The sequence below is a fragment of the Punica granatum genome, chromosome 2 (assembly GCF_007655135.1).
Source record: "Punica granatum isolate Tunisia-2019 chromosome 2, ASM765513v2, whole genome shotgun sequence".
Lineage (NCBI taxonomy): Eukaryota > Viridiplantae > Streptophyta > Magnoliopsida > Myrtales > Lythraceae > Punica > Punica granatum.
The window spans coordinates 24,949,361-24,967,259 of record NC_045128.1 but is presented as its reverse complement, the minus strand read 5'-3'; the positions used below and the strand labels follow the sequence as shown (position 1 = coordinate 24,967,259).

Below are 17,899 nucleotides of genomic sequence, written 5' to 3'. Positions count from 1 at the left end.
AAAATTGATATCAAATTAATAGTTCATGCATTTATAGGTCACGAAAAAAATTCATGTTAGAATTGATAAAATGTGAAAAGTTTATGTTTTTTAGGCAATTAATCCTATTATAAACTAATAGTATCAAACTAAATTTTCATTCCAGGGTTTACATTTGGTACTTTATATAAAGGTGCATGTGCTTAGTAAGAACAACAATATAGTAATGTAATTCAGGAAGTAGTAAAATAAATATTATATAAATAATATACTCTGGATAAATATATAAAAAAAGAATATACTTAATACATAATAATATACTTAATGCAACTATTTGCTACTAGAATAAGGATTGTAAGATTGAAATATGAACGCTACTATCTGTGGGTACTATATAGTTTCCTTTTTTTCTCTTCTTTTCCTTTTGATAGCTTATTTTCTTCATTAAAGTTCTTCTACCTCTCCTTTTATTTTCTTAAGCACGTTTATAATAGAGCAGTGCTGCAACTTCTGAATTCGCGGGCTCCGACCGTCTCAAATGTGCATAATTGTAATTAAATACAAAAGGAGTGTTTATTATCTCTTATTCGCATGTTCAGAGGTTACTTTTTTTCGTAAGAAAAAGCATTTTTGTTTACAATATATAAGTAGCATAACTAATAAATTAAATCTTTTTAAATAGATTTCCGCCACAATACTGAAAAAAAAAATACAAACTCATTGTATTTTTAATGATCAAATTTGTTAAACCTATATATTTTTTTGTAAATCTTTCCCAGTTCATATAGAACATGATGGTGTTTAACGAAAATAATGTAGCATATAATACGAGTGATAATACAAAAACTTATCCAAAAAAGGTAATGATGCAAATATATTATACCCCTACGTTGATTGCCACGGCAAAGCGCGGCCTCATCCCTAATTTTATAATTATAATATCAACCATTAGATTATGGTTAAAATTTTAACTATGCATGAATAATTACCCCTTTTTTTAACGACTCCACACTCTCTTCTCTCTCCCATTATTTTGCCATTATTTTCTCTCAAGTCTCATTTCCCATTAATTATTAATATATTTTATATGAAAATCTTTACATATTAGATAATTTAATTATTATAAAATAAGCATATCTTTTAGAAAGTTTACTAGTAGAGCTGGACACGTGTTGCATTTATAAGTTGATGAGGAGTATTTTTGGGCTTCCAGTTAGCGTGGGCTTCAAGTTAGCGTGGGCTTCAAGTTCAACTCTCAAAAGGAAAAAAAAAAAGATGAATAATAATATTAAATAAAAAATAAAAACTCCCAAATCCCCCGTCTCTCTCTACCCCGCCATTCTTGTCATTGCCCCCAGCTCCATCCAACTCTCTCCCAGTCCTGGGCGCCGCCGTCGCTGCCGCCACCTTCCAGCTGTCCTCCGTCTCGTCAAGACCTTACATTCCTCCCCAACCTCCGCTGCCACCACCTTCGCTCCCGTCGCCATGGAGGACGTGGCCGAGGGAAAGGATTTCTCCTTCCCGAAGCAGGAGGAGTCGATCCTCCAGTTCTGGGACCAAATCCAGGCATTCCACACTCAACTGGAGCGGACAGCTGACAAGCCAGAGTATGTCTTCTACGACGGGCCCCCGTTCGCCACTGGCCTGCCTCACTATGGCCACATACTCGCTGGTAACCTATAATACGAATGAGTAAATGATTTCGATGTTATGTTGTCTGCTCCATTCTGTTGACTAAGTTGACACTTATCTTTCAATCAATAAGGAGAGAATTAGCTCAGATTTTGATTTCCAGTTGTTCTCCTCTATTGGTCATGTCGTCTATCTATTCCAACCGGGTTTTGAGGATGTTAGCAACTTGGGTCACGGAATCGGGCAAACTTAGGATATGGAAGGCCCAGCGTAACTACAATGATATAATTGAGTCCGCTGCGGGCTTCAGGGGCCAAAGTGAAATCGATTTCATTCCCATTTATGTGAATAAATCGATGAATTCGTGTCCAATCAGGTTGACTGTTCCGACTTCTAAATGGCTGTTGCATTTCGTGGTGATAAGGTACGATTAAGGACATTGTAACGAGGTATCAGACTATGAGGGGACACCATGTGACTAGGAGGTTCGGGTGGGACTGCCATGGGTTGCCTGTTGAGCGGGAGATCGACAAGAAATTGGGAATCGTCAAGAAGGATGATGTCTTGGCTCTTGGGATTGACAAGTACAATGAGGAATGCAGGAGTGTGGTCACTAGGTCAATTCCTTTCTGTTCTTTTTCTCCTCTTTTTTCCTTTTCTTTCATTTATTGCTTAGTTCTCCCTATTTCTTTTTTTCTTATGTGTACTGTGCCATGTGCCATGGATCTCACCCGTTGTGCTTCTCCTCTCGGGGGTTGCTTAGTTGTGTTATAATTTTTTGCGCTGTTTAAGTTCTCTGATTCCTAATGTTCCATTTTCTATAGGATGTTGCTGAGGGCATGGTTTTGAAATGTAATGTTTTTATTTGTGCATTGATAAGAAGAATTTATAAACATTCACCTTTTTTTGGGGAACTGCAACTGTTGAATCCTCAGTATGCTTTGGGTTGTTTGTTTTGGCTCGTTAAAACTATAGAAATGGTTATTTGAAGGATCTGTTTTAGTTGGAATTTTTTGGTTAGAGTGAGATAGGTTGTGTTGCTGAGTTGAAGAAATGAATACAGAAAGTTAAAAGGATTCTCCAGAGTCAAAGACGCTCTGTTGTTTTCCTGTATATGTGATATCTTTGCCTTCTCTTTTGTAAAGTCTAAACATATAATGATAATTAACCGATCAAAAAAAAAGTCTCTGTTTTTGGTGCCAAAAAAATTAAATGTGGATATGGTAGTAATTGCAAAGTCTGTTACATTTTGTTTTTGGCCTTCGTTCTGCAAAAGTTGCACGTTTTGTCAGTTTTAGAGGGTGCAAGACATGTGACCTGAAATACGACATTTTTCAGGTATGTGGAGGAGTGGGAGAAGATTATTACACGTACTGGGCGGTGGATTGACTTCAAGAATGATTATAAGACTATGGACTTGAAATTCATGGAGAGTGTGTGGTGGGTTTTTGCTAAGCTTTACGAGAAAGGCCTCGTGTACAAAGGATTTAAGGTTCGTTTCAGTTTAATTAATGCTTATCAGTTATGCTTGTTTTCGTTTCTATTAATTAAGTTTGAATATCTCGATGCATTTCTATTCATAGTTAATTTTTGGAATTTGGAGTTTGCCTAGCGACTATTGCATTGCATTGTTGGTTTATATCTATTGAGGCATTTTAGGATTGTCATGATAAAACTTATCTTTGTATTAATAGTGAGAACGGTTAAGCATCACTTCTTTCAAGTATTATGAAGTGCTGTGTTCTTAAACAAGCAGTATTTTATTGGATTTATTTAATTCAAGAGTGTTTGGCTGCTGTCTATTTTTGTGATCATTGTTTAGTTCTTGATGGTAAGGTGACTGAAATTTTATGGATCTGAAAGGACTAGTGTAGTAATAATTTTTTGCTTGTGGAGGCAATGGTGTTATTTTAACATCTACAATGCTGGATATTTTGTTATTGCATCTGAAAATGGTAATTGGAAAATTGTCATTAAGTATGGCGTAGTTCAACACTGACCTGCAATGAATGCTTTCTCGACTATTGGGGACTTTTAAGGCTTGCCAAGTTATTTTCAATCATGTTGAATTACAGTTTCTTTGAATGGTTGGGTCTACCTAATTGTTTGAAGTTTATTAAACGCTGCAATTTCTCTCATCTTGTATGCAGGTCATGCCATATAGCACGGGATTGAAGACACCATTGTCGAACTTTGAAGCTGGAGAAAATTATATGGTTCGTGTTCTGAATTCTGTCTGATCCGTTAGGATCTAAACTTTGCTTTCTTTGGAAGACTGCAAGTGATGGTTCTCCATCATTAAAAGTTCCCTGATTCTGTAATTTAATGATAGTGAGTGTTGGCTTTCTGGTAAAAATTTGTGTTCTCAAAGCTGGAATTAGGATAATTTTATCAAATATTTTATTCTGGATTAGATGTCTTGGAGTTTGACTGTTAGGCAACATTTTTACAGATTCATCTATTCTAAGGCTTTTTCAATTTTCTGCTTTTATTCTTATAATAGCTCCTCTTGAGCAGGATGTATCTGATCCAGAAATAATAGTTGCTTTCCCGATCCTTGGTGACCCTGATAAAGCAGCTTTTGTAGCATGGACCACAACTCCGTGGACACTTCCGAGTAACCTTGCTCTTTGTGTCAATGCTAATTTTACCTATGTCAAGGTCAGTTCTGGTTTTGCTTAAGTTTTCACATTATTGATATTTGCTTTCAGTAAAATATATTCTGAAGTAGCATGTTGATCCCACTGGGTCACTTTTCCTGATGGAATGAAAAAGATTGATATGTTTCCAATCAATCTCTGGAATCGTATACATAATGAATGGGCTGGTTTAGATCCATCCTAACCGGCTGCTTCCATTCCCATCATCATATTGATGAAAAATCTCCTTGTGCTTTGCCATAAGAACTTGGAGTCCGTATCATGGTGAAGGTAAGCTAACGCTGTGATTCTTGCTCAAAAAACAGACCGAACGCGTTTGAGTTATTGGCTCGTTCAACTGTTCCTCGGAGACACGGTCGAGAAGCGGTGGCCGGGCCTCATTAGACTATAGTTGTACCAAAGGGCTTTCAAACTGATTAACACTTGGAACTCTAGCTTGTGAACTCTTTCATTTATATGCAAAGTAACTGATATTACAGGCTACCCTACCCATATAGAATTAATACATGGATTTTGGGGGGTGCTCAAGATTGACCACTCGATCTCCTCATTTTGACAATTCTCTCTGTCACTGAGATTGCTTAACTCGTGTGAGGTGGATCTTAATTCCCATTATTTGTTCAGCATGATATGAAATTCCCAAAGACCACTCCTTAAAAATGAACTTTATTGTCATCAAGATCTTAGTGGCATTAATTTGCGAATAGAAGTCCAAGGATTGCTCCGATTTATTTTATGGAATTTAGTTTGGAATCATGGTCTTTAAAGAACTGAAACAAGAAATAGTTGTTGCTGTTTACTGAGAGATCCGATAGCTTATGCTTTGAAAATTGTTGCTCAAAAGAGAATGAGTTATGTTCTGAGATACTGGTCTAGATTTTGAAAATTGTTCTGCTGCACGCATTGGCATAGTGTTCTCAAACTAAAAACAGTTTCAGAAACATTCTAGCGCGCAATATGTAAGTGAATGCAAACCATCTTAGGGACTAATAATATATAAATATAGTTTTTTCTTTCTCCTTGTTTTCTCTCTCATTTCGTATGATTCTTTGCTGCGAGAAATGAACAATTGCATTCCCACATTCATTGAAATTCTTCAGCCGTGCAATGCAGGTTCGCAATAAGTATTCTGGAAAAATATATGTTGTTGCTGAATCAAGGTTGTCTCAACTTCCAAGTGAAATCCAGAAACAGAATGTAGTCAGTGGGTCTGTCGGTGAATCAAAAGCCCCAAAAAGTAAGGGATCTAAAAATAAAAAGTCAGATGAGATCAGTGCTTATGAAGTTCTGCAGAAGATGACAGGGGCTTCTCTGGTTGGAACAAAGTAAAATCTTCATACTCCCTGAAAATTCATCATCAACTGTAGCTTTATCGAATCAGCTGTCGAATGATTTCTGCATTAGAAGTGTCTGTTTTAGCTTTTACTATTTGTGGTGATATATGATATTTGCTGCAGATATGAACCACTGTTCTGCTACTTCTCCGAGTTTGCCGATACGGCTTTTAGGGTAGTTGCGGACAACTATGTCACCGATGATAGTGGTACTGGAATTGTCCACTGCGCTCCGGCATTTGGTGAAGATGATTATCGTGTCTGCATTGAAAATAAAATCATAGCCAAGGTTTGCATTCACTTGTTTCTTCGCTGTCTACTAATTGAACGTACGTTCATTTAATCAAACTATTGATATTATCAACAGAATATATCATGACTACTTAATATAGCCTCCGGGAGTTTGCATACTTATATGGTGCCATATAAGTTTGGATTCAGTATCTGCCTCAAGGCTTTTTGTTAAATAACCCTCATTGGCTGATTGTATGACCTCAAGTTTTTGTAACTTTTCCCTTCATTAAGCAAGAGAGTGTTGTTTAGTGTAGATATCGCTTCTATAAAAATTTCATTCAACATGGGGAGGATAGGGTGGCATTGATTCTTGGACTCCTTTTTCTCATTCAATCTGCGGAAGGAGCAGGCTTTCTCAACTTGATTTTGATTTGCAAATGTTTTTGTTATCAATCTGTCTCATTGGAAACTATTTGTAAAACATTTCGTGACTTTCCTAATGGTCCGAGGTATCTGCTCTTGTCATGTTTCATTTTGGCTATTCTTATGGAATGGTTGTCATTTTCTTCCTTTGGGAATGGGGAGCATTAATATGTCATCAAAGGACCGGCTCTTGCATCCAAAGTTTTTCTACATGAAATGAAATTTCCATGCTTATCTTAGGTGGTCAGCATATTGTCCGCATTCACTGTTATTATCTTGCTATATTGCATATTTAATCTTCTATTTATGGTTATAGGGAGAGGACCTGGTTGTGGCCGTTGATGATGATGGTTGCTTTATCAGTAAAATTTCTGATTTTAGTGGCCGCAATGTCAAAGATGCAGATAAAGACATCATTGAAGCAGTGAAGGTAACGCTGGCTTGACTGATACGATCCTCATACTATGCTTGCAAGGGACCTTAATAAAATAAAAGTGGCTATTGAAAGTGGGAAATATACTCAGAGAGAGTTTTGAACTCATTACTGTATATGTACATTCATGTTGTGTTTTTTGTATGTTCCACATTATTTTAATGTAAGTGCAGAAGCTTATGTATAAACGTGAATTAAGTGGGATTCGGAGCCCTCGGGATCGAAGGCAAATTAAGAATTGTTGATTGAGCAACTGAACACTGAGGAGTTTTATTATATATGCCTGTTCTAGTATTTTGTATCGATACTCATTTTGCTTCCTCAATTTCAGGCCAGAGGCAGACTTGTTAAATCTGGAAGCTTCACTCACTCTTATCCATTTTGTTATAGATCACATACTCCTCTTATATATCGAGCTGTTCCGAGCTGGTGAGATGCTTCTATGTCTTTCATTTTCTGAATGTTCCTTTTGTGAAAATAATTACCCTGGCAAATGTAATCATATTGGATTCTATTAGTATTGTGCAGCCATATTTTTTCTAATTATTACCATTGTGTATTATAGTGTGTTTACCCTAATCCTATACCTAGTTATGGCCAGCCCTGACTGAATGTAAAGTGATGTTTTAAATTGGTAAAATTGGGTGGTTTATTGAGTTAGGACCTTTTTGATCCTGTGCAGAAGTTGGCTTCTTTAAGGCGACACATTGACCTCCAAAATTGATTTGTAATGGATGGTTTGGAGGAAAATTTTTATTTTTTTTCCGTAATTGTATGATTTTGATAGGAATTATTCATGTCCTAATGGTAACATAGCACCTTATATTTTGCTCTCTCCTTGAAGATGCCACTCTCCTCTTCTCAAGATTGACTGGCTAGTGTTTATATTTATCTGAGTCTAGCAGCTAATTTCATGACTCTGCTTGCTAAATTTGATACTTATGAGAACATTAGGTCACCAAGAAGAGTGCTTATGGATGCTTTAGTTAATTTATTTTCTTGTCCAAGTTGGTTGCTTAATTACATAACAAACGGTCGAGAGATTCGAAGTTTATGGATCTGTTGGTAGAGTACTGTTGCATTTCTTCCGTCATTTTCTTCTATCATATTGTTAATAATGCACCAAAAGTTTTAAGATTGGCATGCTGATGGACTGTTAAATGCACTCTAGGTTTGTTTGTGTTGAAACCTTGAAAGAGAAGCTGTTGGAGAACAACAAACAGACCTACTGGGTTCCTGATTATGTGAAGGTTTGCGTTTTCCTCAATCAGCAGCAATGATCCATTGCAGTTTAGGAACCTACAATGACTGTTGGATGCTTTTGTATGTGTAAATGAGTTGGCATCTTCTTGGTTCTCTAGTGACAAATGTTTACATAAGCCCTTATAAAGGGGGCAATAAAAAAAAATGAAAGAATAACCTGCAAATGAAAAATTTTCTGCTAAATTGGTGGCAAATGTATTTTCTCGGCTCAGTGTATAACTATTCTGTGTCCTTCAATGCATGAGAAAAGCTGAGTTCCCATATTGTAAGATTGGGATTATTTGAACTTTACATATAAATTCACAGGCTACCTATTTGAGACTTCATGCTGCAGTTGGTTATTGCGCTTGTTCATTGTATTTCATATTTCAGGAGAAACGGTTCCATAATTGGTTGGAAAATGCAAGGGATTGGGCTGTCAGTCGAAGCAGATTCTGGGGCACTCCTCTTCCCATTTGGATTAGTGAGGACGGTCAGGAAATAATAGTAATGGACTCAATTGAAAAGCTTGAGAACCTTTCGGGTGCTAAGGTTTGTTATACTTCTCCCATCATAGTTGTACAGAACTGAGCTGGTTGATTTGTCCAAATATATTAGCTTCCCTGGTTGTGCAAGAAATAGAAACTTACATTCAAAATTGTTGCTACCTGAGGGGTGTCCAGTACCCATTATAAAGTTAATTGTGGAGGTCTGTGACATTTGTGTATTTTGCATTATATATGTGCTCTGGGGCGAAGTGAGATACTCTAATTTCTGTCGACTGAATGAATAAAGATACTTTTATTTTCCATCATTTGCAAGCTATTGCATCGTTGATAATACTTTTTCCCTTTCCTATATTACTATGTCTTGTTATGTGCACCTGTGTTGACGGTATACTCTATCCTGTTCTGTTATGAGATAAGATGTACTTGTATTTGCATGTATCATATTGCTTGTAGGAGAAAACTGCAATCATAGATCTATATTTAATAATTGTGGAAATTAATTTCCATGGCTTTAATTCTGTGGAAAAATCTGTTGTTACTTAATCTTGCAGATTTTTGATCTCCATCGACATTATATCGATGACATAACAATTCCATCAAGCCGAGGTCCTGAGTTCGGGGTGCTTAGACGTGTCCATGATGTAAGCAAATGAATCTTAACATCTGCTATATTGTAGAACTTGCATGACATTTTCATGCTGTGTGTTGCCTTATGTCGGATTTGTTTCAGGTGTTTGACTGTTGGTTCGAGAGTGGGTCCATGCCCTACGCTTATCTCCATTATCCTTTTGAGAACCTTGAACTCTTTGAGAAAAATTTTCCAGGGCATTTTGTTGCCGAGGGCCTTGACCAAACTCGTGGATGGTCAGTCTTTTAGCACTTGAACTTTATGTGGCCATTTTCATTCTCTTTTGTTCATCCGCATTAATTCTGTAAATTTTCTTGGTTGATGTTAATTTGATCTTTTTATTGAAATGTATTTAGTTCTATGAATTTGCTGGCTATGTCTCACACTAAAGTTATCAAATGTCCCTCCAATTTAATCGAAGCATATTATTAACTTCACTGTGGTTATATCAGGTTTTATACTCTTATGGTGTTGGCCACTGCACTCTTCGGGAAACCTGCATTTAGGAATCTTATTTGCAACGGACTCGTTCTAGCTGCTGATGGGAAGAAAATGAGCAAAAGCTTAAAAAATTACCCTTCACCTTTGGAAGTCATAGATGATTATGGAGCTGTGAGTCGTATATTCAATTCATTTTAGCTCTGTATAAAATTATATTATATTTTTGATGCTTGAAAGTTATTTCAATTTGGTTTCTCTGGTTAATTATAGTTCACATTTTTGTGCAGGATGCACTACGTCTGTACCTCATCAATTCTCCAGTTGTGCGTGCAGAGACTTTACGCTTCAAGAAGGAAGGTGTCTTCTGTGTTGTAAGTAGTGCTTTGCTGGTGATTAATGTGCAATCATTTACTTTTTTGAGTGCTCTCTTTTTCTTGAAGAAATCTTTCACAAAACCCTTTTAAAGTCCTTGCTAATTGTTATTTTATATCTACTTTCTAATCAGGTCAAAGACGTTTTCCTTCCGTGGTACAATGCATATAGATTTCTTGTACAAAATGCTAAGAGACTTGAATTGGAAGAGGCTGCTCCATTTGCTCCAATTGATCAAGCATCTCTTCAACGATCTTCCAATGTGCTCGATCAATGGATCTACTCTGCAACTCAGACTCTTGTTCATTTTGTGCAGAAAGAGATGGACGCATATCGCCTCTATACGGTTAGCTATTCTCCCATAGCAGTTCAATATTTATCTTGCTCAGCCATATACACTTATCATGTCTTGTAACCTTGTAAGACCCTGGTAGAGGACGCGCAGTGCTACATGCACATCATTTTATAAGCTTCCGTTGACAGCTGTTTACACATTTTCATTGTTTGAGCATTTTTTTTATCATTAGCACCAAGAATGAAGTCTCAGCAGCAGATATGAAATCATATTGTCAGTTTATCTGAGCTTTTATGGGGTGCGTATTTTGATAAGCAATGTAAATTACTAAATAAAGTTCACTTTGTGTACAGTCTATATTGCTTGTGATGCAACTCTCTTTACTACCTCATATAACATAATCATCTAATCACCCCCCCAAAAAGAAAATAATAATAACAATAAAATATAAAAAGAGAGAAGTAAGAAGAGGATGAAAACTGTGCATGTAGGCTATGACTTTTATTTTTAAAGTTTCTTTATGATAGATAAAGGGCTGGCTCCAATACTTGATGCTAGTTTTAGTATGATTATTTGTTATCTGATGCTTCTTATACTATTCCCTTACAGGTTGTACCTCATCTCTTGGGGTTTCTGGACAACCTTACTAACATATATGTGCGCTTTAACCGTAAAAGGCTAAAAGGGCGGACTGGAGAAGATGATTGCCGAGCAGCTTTGTCAATGCTTTTTAATGTATGGCACTGGTGACCTTAGAATTTCTTGTCTTTGCTTGTTTCAGTCTCTTGTTTCTTTAGTCTATAAACTGTTGTTTGGTTAAAAAAACTGCTTTAGCATTAGAGCGCTGTTTGCAGCTTTTATTGTCTTTCTAAGCTCTTTCGTGAGAAAATATATGACTGCTTTGATAGTTTCTTTTGTTGTATTGATAGTTTTAAGACTGATAGTCACCAATAACTACTAAGAAACTAACAATTAATATTATTGGTGGAACATCTAAAATTTTTTGAAAGGTGGTTTTGAAGACAGCCCACAGTTGTCAGCGGGAAAAAAGGAAGCACTTATTCAAGTTTTAATGTATTTGTGGTTTTATCATGGTTTATGCTAACACGTAAACAAAGCAGCTAAGGATATTTGCATCTGTCAGTGTTGTGCTTTCTATCTTATCCTTGGTCATTTGGTGTGTCAGGTTCTTTTAACTTCTTGTAAAGTGATGGCTCCGTTCACACCCTTTTTCACTGAAGTTTTATACCAAAACATGAGAAAAGTTTGTGAAGAAGCGGAAGAAAGCATTCACTTCTGCAGTTTCCCCCGGGAAGAAGGGAAGGTAATTGGTTTGTTGGCACTATTTTTTATTCAATTTACTGGAGAGAAAGCAACTGAATTGGTGTTTATTTTTTCTCGAAGAATTAAATATTCTTCAGTATTAGGAATATATAGGGAAATTTATGGCTGGAGATGTCATCTCCTTGACCTCTTTATGTTTAATTGGAGTTTTAGTTGTTTATTAATTTATTAATATATTTATTATCTTAATTTTGACCTTATAAGCGCTGTTATGTTATTTCAGAGAGAGGAAAGAATTGAACAAAGTGTGACGAGGATGAAGACAATTATTGATCTCGCCCGCAACATCCGTGAACGTAACAGCAAGCCTCTTAAAACACCACTCAGGTGTGTTCTTGAACTTCTCATCTAAATAAGAAACTTATTTGGTAGGAGGAATTATAATAATTCTAGTATCATGGATTAGCATTCTCCATATCTACCAGATCATTTCTCTGGATTTGACTTACAGCATGAGGTCAATTATTTTGGTTAAATTATGTCATTTCCTGCTAATTGTAGGGAGATGATAGTAGTCCACTCTGATGTGGACTTCCTTGAAGATATTGCGGGAAAACTAAAAGAGGTATGCAGACTAGATATTTTGCTCGTCAGCTAATTGAGCATTCTTAGAGAACTAAATGATCCATCGGTGAGGAGTGATCAGCTCCTCTAATTTACTGTGGAAGCCCTAGCTACCTGTAATAAAAAGGATAAATTCTTTTTTCAAATTACTGAGATTGACGTGTTTATTGATCCTTCTTCATCCTGTGATATGTTTCTAGATCCTTCTTCATCCTGTGCTTACGGTAAGCCGTGTTAGTGCAGTTCCGCTATTGGTTACCTGTGTAATGCTTACTCTCAAACTCTTTGTTTACACAGTAGTGATATTCTTTGTTTCGCTGTTCATCTTCGGATTCCTATCTAATGATCCAGGATGTAATCCTGGGCGTGAAGAATAAAAAAAGAGGCCTTTCCTTTTACTTGCTTAATTTTTCAATGTTCTTAGGATTTTATCTATTGTACATCTTTAATTAACTAAAAAAAAAGGGGGGAGGGAGGGGGTAGAAAAAGAAATCAATTAATCATTTCTAACATCTACCCATCCCGTGATTCGGAATCGCGGGATTCATTAGACAACTCTTGAGTAAACTAATATTAAAATAGAAAATAATAATAAGTAAGAAAGGCGTCATGTAACGTCATTCAAAAAATGAAACTTTCTTTGAATTCATATGGAACAAAATTAGTAGATGAACAATTATCGGTTCCCATACATGCATTTCATGCATGCACAGATAACCTGAGATGATTATTTCTTGATTTTTCTTCTAATGGCTCTCTGACCAGTTGTCTAATAATATTCCGTTTAATATAGTATATTATCCATGCCTCAACATCCATACAAAGGTCTATAACACGAAATAAGTGCTAAAGTATTCACTATGCAGCTTCTAGCCCTTAGTTACTTACCCTTCCTGTGGCATGTAAAATCAAATTATTTTCATGCATATATGATTTTCTTACTTCCTTCGATTTGAAATTTTGTTGGATTCTGCTTTTTGACTAAATTATGGTTCTTCATTATCTAGAACTTAAGCATTTTTCCAATTGAATAGATTTTATATCTTTTTTATTACTTTTAAGCGTAATTACTTGCTGATTCACACTTCATCCAATTTACATGGCAGTACATACTCGAAGAACTTAATATAAGGTCTCTTGTGACGTCCAAAGATATCTTGAAGTACGCTACCTTACGTGCTGAGCCAGATTTCAGGTATGTCTCTTTCTAATTCTCAGGCCCCATTAATAGGTACATTGGAAGTTCTAATTCTTTTTTTCTGGCTCTTTAGTGTATTAGGTAAGCGGCTTGGGAAGTCCATGGGGATTGTGGCAAAAGAAGTGAAAGCAATGTCACAAGATGACATTTTGGCATTTGAGAGAGCAGGAGAGGTTACAGTTGCAACGCATTGTTTGAAACGGGAGGATATTAAGGTGATCGCGTATTCTCTGCTGCATTATACCTCTTTTTCTCTCTGCTCATTTTCTTGTGCTGGGGAATATATTACCAGTTTTCCTGGAAAAGGAGGATAAATTATCAGAAAGCTCAAGTCATAATGAGCAAACAAGTCCTTATCAAATGCTCTAACAGTCATTAGGGCATGAAGCCATTCGGACATGTCAAGAAATTGCAATTTTAAGGGGGCGTTTGATTTCAGAGTTAAAGTAACTTTGATTTTGATTTTGATTTTGATTGTGGAAAAAGACAAATGAGATGGTATTATAAATTTGACTTGGGAAACGTGTGTTTTTGTTGTTTAGTGGGTAGAGTTAAAATCAAAATCACGATTCTAAAATCAAACTCAAATTTCAAACGGGGCCAAATAGATTTATTTTCCCCAGTTACCAAGAACTATCAAAAGGAACACGATGGTCTTAGAGAAAACTATTGTCATAATAGTTTCTCATTCTTGTACTCGATTAAACACACTTTTACCTCAGTATCAAGGAAGGGGAGAGAGATCGTATTCAATTCGCGGGAAGGCTGCATCCTTGGTTTGGGAAGGAAGGAACTATATTATGTGAATTCATATCTGTCATGGATTAGTGACAGTCTGAATGAATGCGTGCTATTCTTGGATTTTAGGTTGTCCGTGTTTTCAAGCGTCCAGATGGCAGAACTGAGAAGGAGATAGATGCTGCTGGAGATGGTAGGCATAATCATTTAAATTCTTTAGCTTCTATCATGTCAACAATTGCTGTCTAATTCTTATGCCTATACTTTTTCTCCTCTCTTTCACTTAAGGTGATGTCCTGGTGATTTTGGATTTGCGGCCTGATGAGTCATTATTTGAAGCTGGGGTAGCTCGTGAGGTAATTAACCACATTCACTTGCAGACATACTACACACCCTTTTTGGTTGATAGCTTGTGTTTTACTTATGGAACTGATGGCAATCTATTCTAAATTTCAAATAGGGAATATAAAATTTTGATGAAATTAAATTTAATTTTAATGACCTTGTAAACAGCCCTTCCTCTTGTTAGTTGATAAATCCGAACTTAAGAAATTAACCAAATACGAAAAATGTAACTTTAGATTCATAACTTGTTAGAATGCCATTAATTCCACTTGCATGGAGAATCTCTAATGGACACATTTTTCGGATTTTGCCTTCTATCAGGTTGTAAACAGAATTCAGAAGCTAAGGAAAAAGGTTGGCCTGGAACCAACTGATGTTGTGGAGGTCTACTTTGAAGCATTAGATAAAGATTCATCATTAGAGCAAGTTTTGAATTCACAGGTGACATCCTCTCTACATCAATCCAGTTGACTATGTATTTATTCATGTTTGCTTCATTATGCATGCATGTTTTACTTTAGTGAGAAATGTATATTGCTTGGAAAGATCCTGATGTTGCAGAAGATAAAAGGAAACTTTTGCCACGTATCACTGCTTGGATTTTTAACTCGGGAAAGCAATTTAAAAACTATGAAAGCTGCCATATATTTTATAGACTTCTCTGATGTGATTTGGAGAAAATAGGGGAGCAAACAATAAGAAAGAAAAAGTAAAAAGACTGATGTAAATTATGGTTTTGGCGTTCCCTTGTGCTTATGATTGCATGAGATGATTTTGATTTCTCATATATTTAATAAATGAAACACCGTATCTGTAGGGGAGTGTACTCCTTCAGAAATATCTAGCAGCATTCTGTTATTATGCTTTCAAATTCACATGAGGTCAAATAAATGGTCACCTTTACCTACATGATGATTCTCTTAATGGATGGTATATTCAATTCGTGCTCCGTTTCTACCAACTTCTTTGTTTGGTTGGTTCAGATACTTTTCTAGCTGTAAATGAAATCAGTCTTAAGTAATGTAGCCCTTCAGTATCGAGACAATATGCCTGTGATGGTCTATCTGATCAGGAGTTCTAGCTTTGTTAAAGTGTGACCAGCCGTATCACTGAGCTAGTGTCTTCTGAACATTAGATTCTGATATATATATATATATATTATATAATTCTTAAACTAACTGAATTTGTTACTCTGAAGGAATCCTATATTCGGGAGGCAATTGGTTCCCCTCTGCTTCCTTCTTCGTTGTTGCCGTCTGATGCTGTGAGTTGAACCTGCCCTGGTTGATCTCATCCTTTGATGGTTTCATATGATTTCAGTGATCTCGATTAGCCTCCTTGTACATATACATATGTAGTATAATCATAATGCGATGAAGTGAATTTACTTCCATGTTATTGCTGATATATAAAACTTATGGCTAGAGTTGCTTGGGAAAGGGGAAAAAAAAGAGAAAAAAAGGAATGCGTTCCTTGAGTACGGCCTTGGACCTCCGCAAAATAGTCTTTCTAAATGGCTAATAACTATTTCCATCCAACTCCTAGTTCAATTATCATTGTTTTGAAGCTCTGGGAAAATCATGCGTGATTAGATGGTTGGTTATGTATTCTGGGATGCTGGTTCTGGTTAATGTCTTGTAAAGTAATGTCTTGTGCTCTTGATAGATAAGATTTCCTCGTCTGTTTCTGATGATTACGTTAATTTTAATGGCAGGTCATCCTCGGGGAGGAAAGTTTTAGCAGTACTGCTAATATGTCGGTTGCCATTAGGTTGGCAAGACCTGCACTTGTGTTTAACTCGGAAGCCATTCTTGCACTATATCAAGGTTCCCTCTCTCTCTCTCTTTTTCTCTGGCAGTCTCTCTCTCACTCGTTCTCTCTTTCTCTGCCCAAGAGAGAGGCCCATGTATGCTTGTGATGACCTTGCTAGAGTGAGAAAAGCCCATAAATTTCTCCTACTTTTTGCAGGAAACGTGAAATTCGCTCAAGGTTTGCAGATATACTTACAATCAAGGGATCACTTCAACTTGAAATCCGAGTTTCAACATGGCAGTGGAAAGGTTTAGATCTTATTCTCCGTGCTCATATCAAACTTTGCTTAAAAGTATGAGAATCCTTCATATATTTATGAATACAAACTTGAACAGAGTTGTATGTAATTTGTTCCAGTGAGCGCATGACTCAGTTGAGCCATTTTCGTGACTATTGGTCTTGTCTAAAGTGAGAACAGGCCTCCTAGTTAAAGATGAAATGGTTGTGCATGATTTCCTCTCGAGTTTTCTCTTAGTATGAATATGTTGTCTCTACTTTTCTCCTGATTAGCCTTCCGAGGATCTTGTCCTCTTGAATTCAGTTGCCATTTCTGCTTCCACTATCAATTGGAGGACTCTTACATCATTGTGGATTCTAAACATCCTTTTTTGGACTAATGCCAGTCATCAATTTCAGAGTTTGCACAGTGAAAGATATCGACCTGATATTTCATGAAATTTTCCTGATTCAAATTGTTTGCTGTTGATTTGGGTTTCACCTTTTCAAGTCCTTAAACAACTAAACTAGATATTCTCGTCTCCCTCGCCTTCCTTCAATGTCTTTTACTTCCAGTTTATCTTTGTTTGCATAGTATTTGTTAATTTAGCCCATTCATTCATCTGACTTCACTCTGCAATCCTGCAGATCACGGTCGACTGCCTCGAGAACCAGCCTGCTGTCACATTAGTGTCAGGCCATCACGTGTTCTTGACAATGGGCGACTCCTATACGAAGAAAAGATCTGCTTGAAGCAATAGCACTCATGCTGATTCGATTACATTGAAATTGAAAGAGAAACAAAACAGGTACTATGCTTCTTTTGCTAGGCTGATGGAGAATCTCTGTGGGACAGTTCACCATCAGTCCAATTTTTCACGTATTGAGAAAGGGGATTGTATTGATCCGAAAAGTAGGAACACAATCCCCCAAGATAGCGTTGCCGAGAAAAACCTTGTATCAAATTTTGACTTAGTTTTAGGCTCAGTGTCTTTCGTGCAAAATATTCTTTTTCTTGTAATGTAGAAGCTTACATGTAGTTCGTTAGATGCTTTTTGCAAAAATCTGAACCTCACTGGACGTTTACCAGTCCTTCTCAATCGAATGCAACGTACTGAATTTTTGAGCCAATATATTGAACCAGACTGCAGTGGCAAGTTTAGACCAATACCATCTTCATTTGAATCGTTGCACGGTAAAATTGTACTAAAGAAACTCTAAGCTGCATACTGCAACGGCAGAAGTTCTGGGTCAAAACCGGCCAGCATGTATGAGCTGTTACATGTTTAATTAGGAGCCTTATATATTGTTACCCTAGCCTTGATATGCAGGTAGGGTTGTGCACGGATACCGGGTATACCTAAAATCGGTCGGAATCTACCCGTTAGGGTAGAGTTCGGGTAGTTTGTATTGAAAATTGGGTACGGTCCGGATATTAAAATTAGGAATCGGTGAAAGCAGGTTTCGGTTCCGGTTCCTGCATGTAGGGTACCTAGAATC

General features: G+C 36.6%; 1 protein-coding gene across 1 annotated transcript; it reads left to right on the top strand.

Annotated features, from left to right (window-relative positions):
- Positions 1–1,262: 1,262 nt before the first annotated feature.
- On the top strand, positions 1,263–17,534 carry LOC116195585 (isoleucine--tRNA ligase, cytoplasmic). The gene is made up of 29 exons (XM_031524851.1): positions 1,263–1,651; positions 2,036–2,228; positions 2,950–3,103; positions 3,762–3,827; positions 4,129–4,272; positions 5,385–5,596; positions 5,729–5,894; positions 6,579–6,692; positions 7,027–7,124; positions 7,867–7,945; positions 8,331–8,489; positions 8,998–9,087; positions 9,177–9,310; positions 9,527–9,686; positions 9,803–9,886; positions 10,021–10,233; positions 10,792–10,917; positions 11,369–11,506; positions 11,750–11,853; positions 12,028–12,091; positions 13,197–13,285; positions 13,362–13,503; positions 14,156–14,219; positions 14,315–14,382; positions 14,693–14,812; positions 15,570–15,635; positions 16,086–16,197; positions 16,340–16,431; positions 17,048–17,534. The coding sequence occupies exons 1-29, from the start codon at positions 1,465–1,467 to the stop codon at positions 17,150–17,152; spliced, it is 3,543 nt and encodes a 1,180-aa protein (XP_031380711.1). The 5' UTR covers positions 1,263–1,464; the 3' UTR covers positions 17,153–17,534.
- Positions 17,535–17,899: the final 365 nt, after the last annotated feature.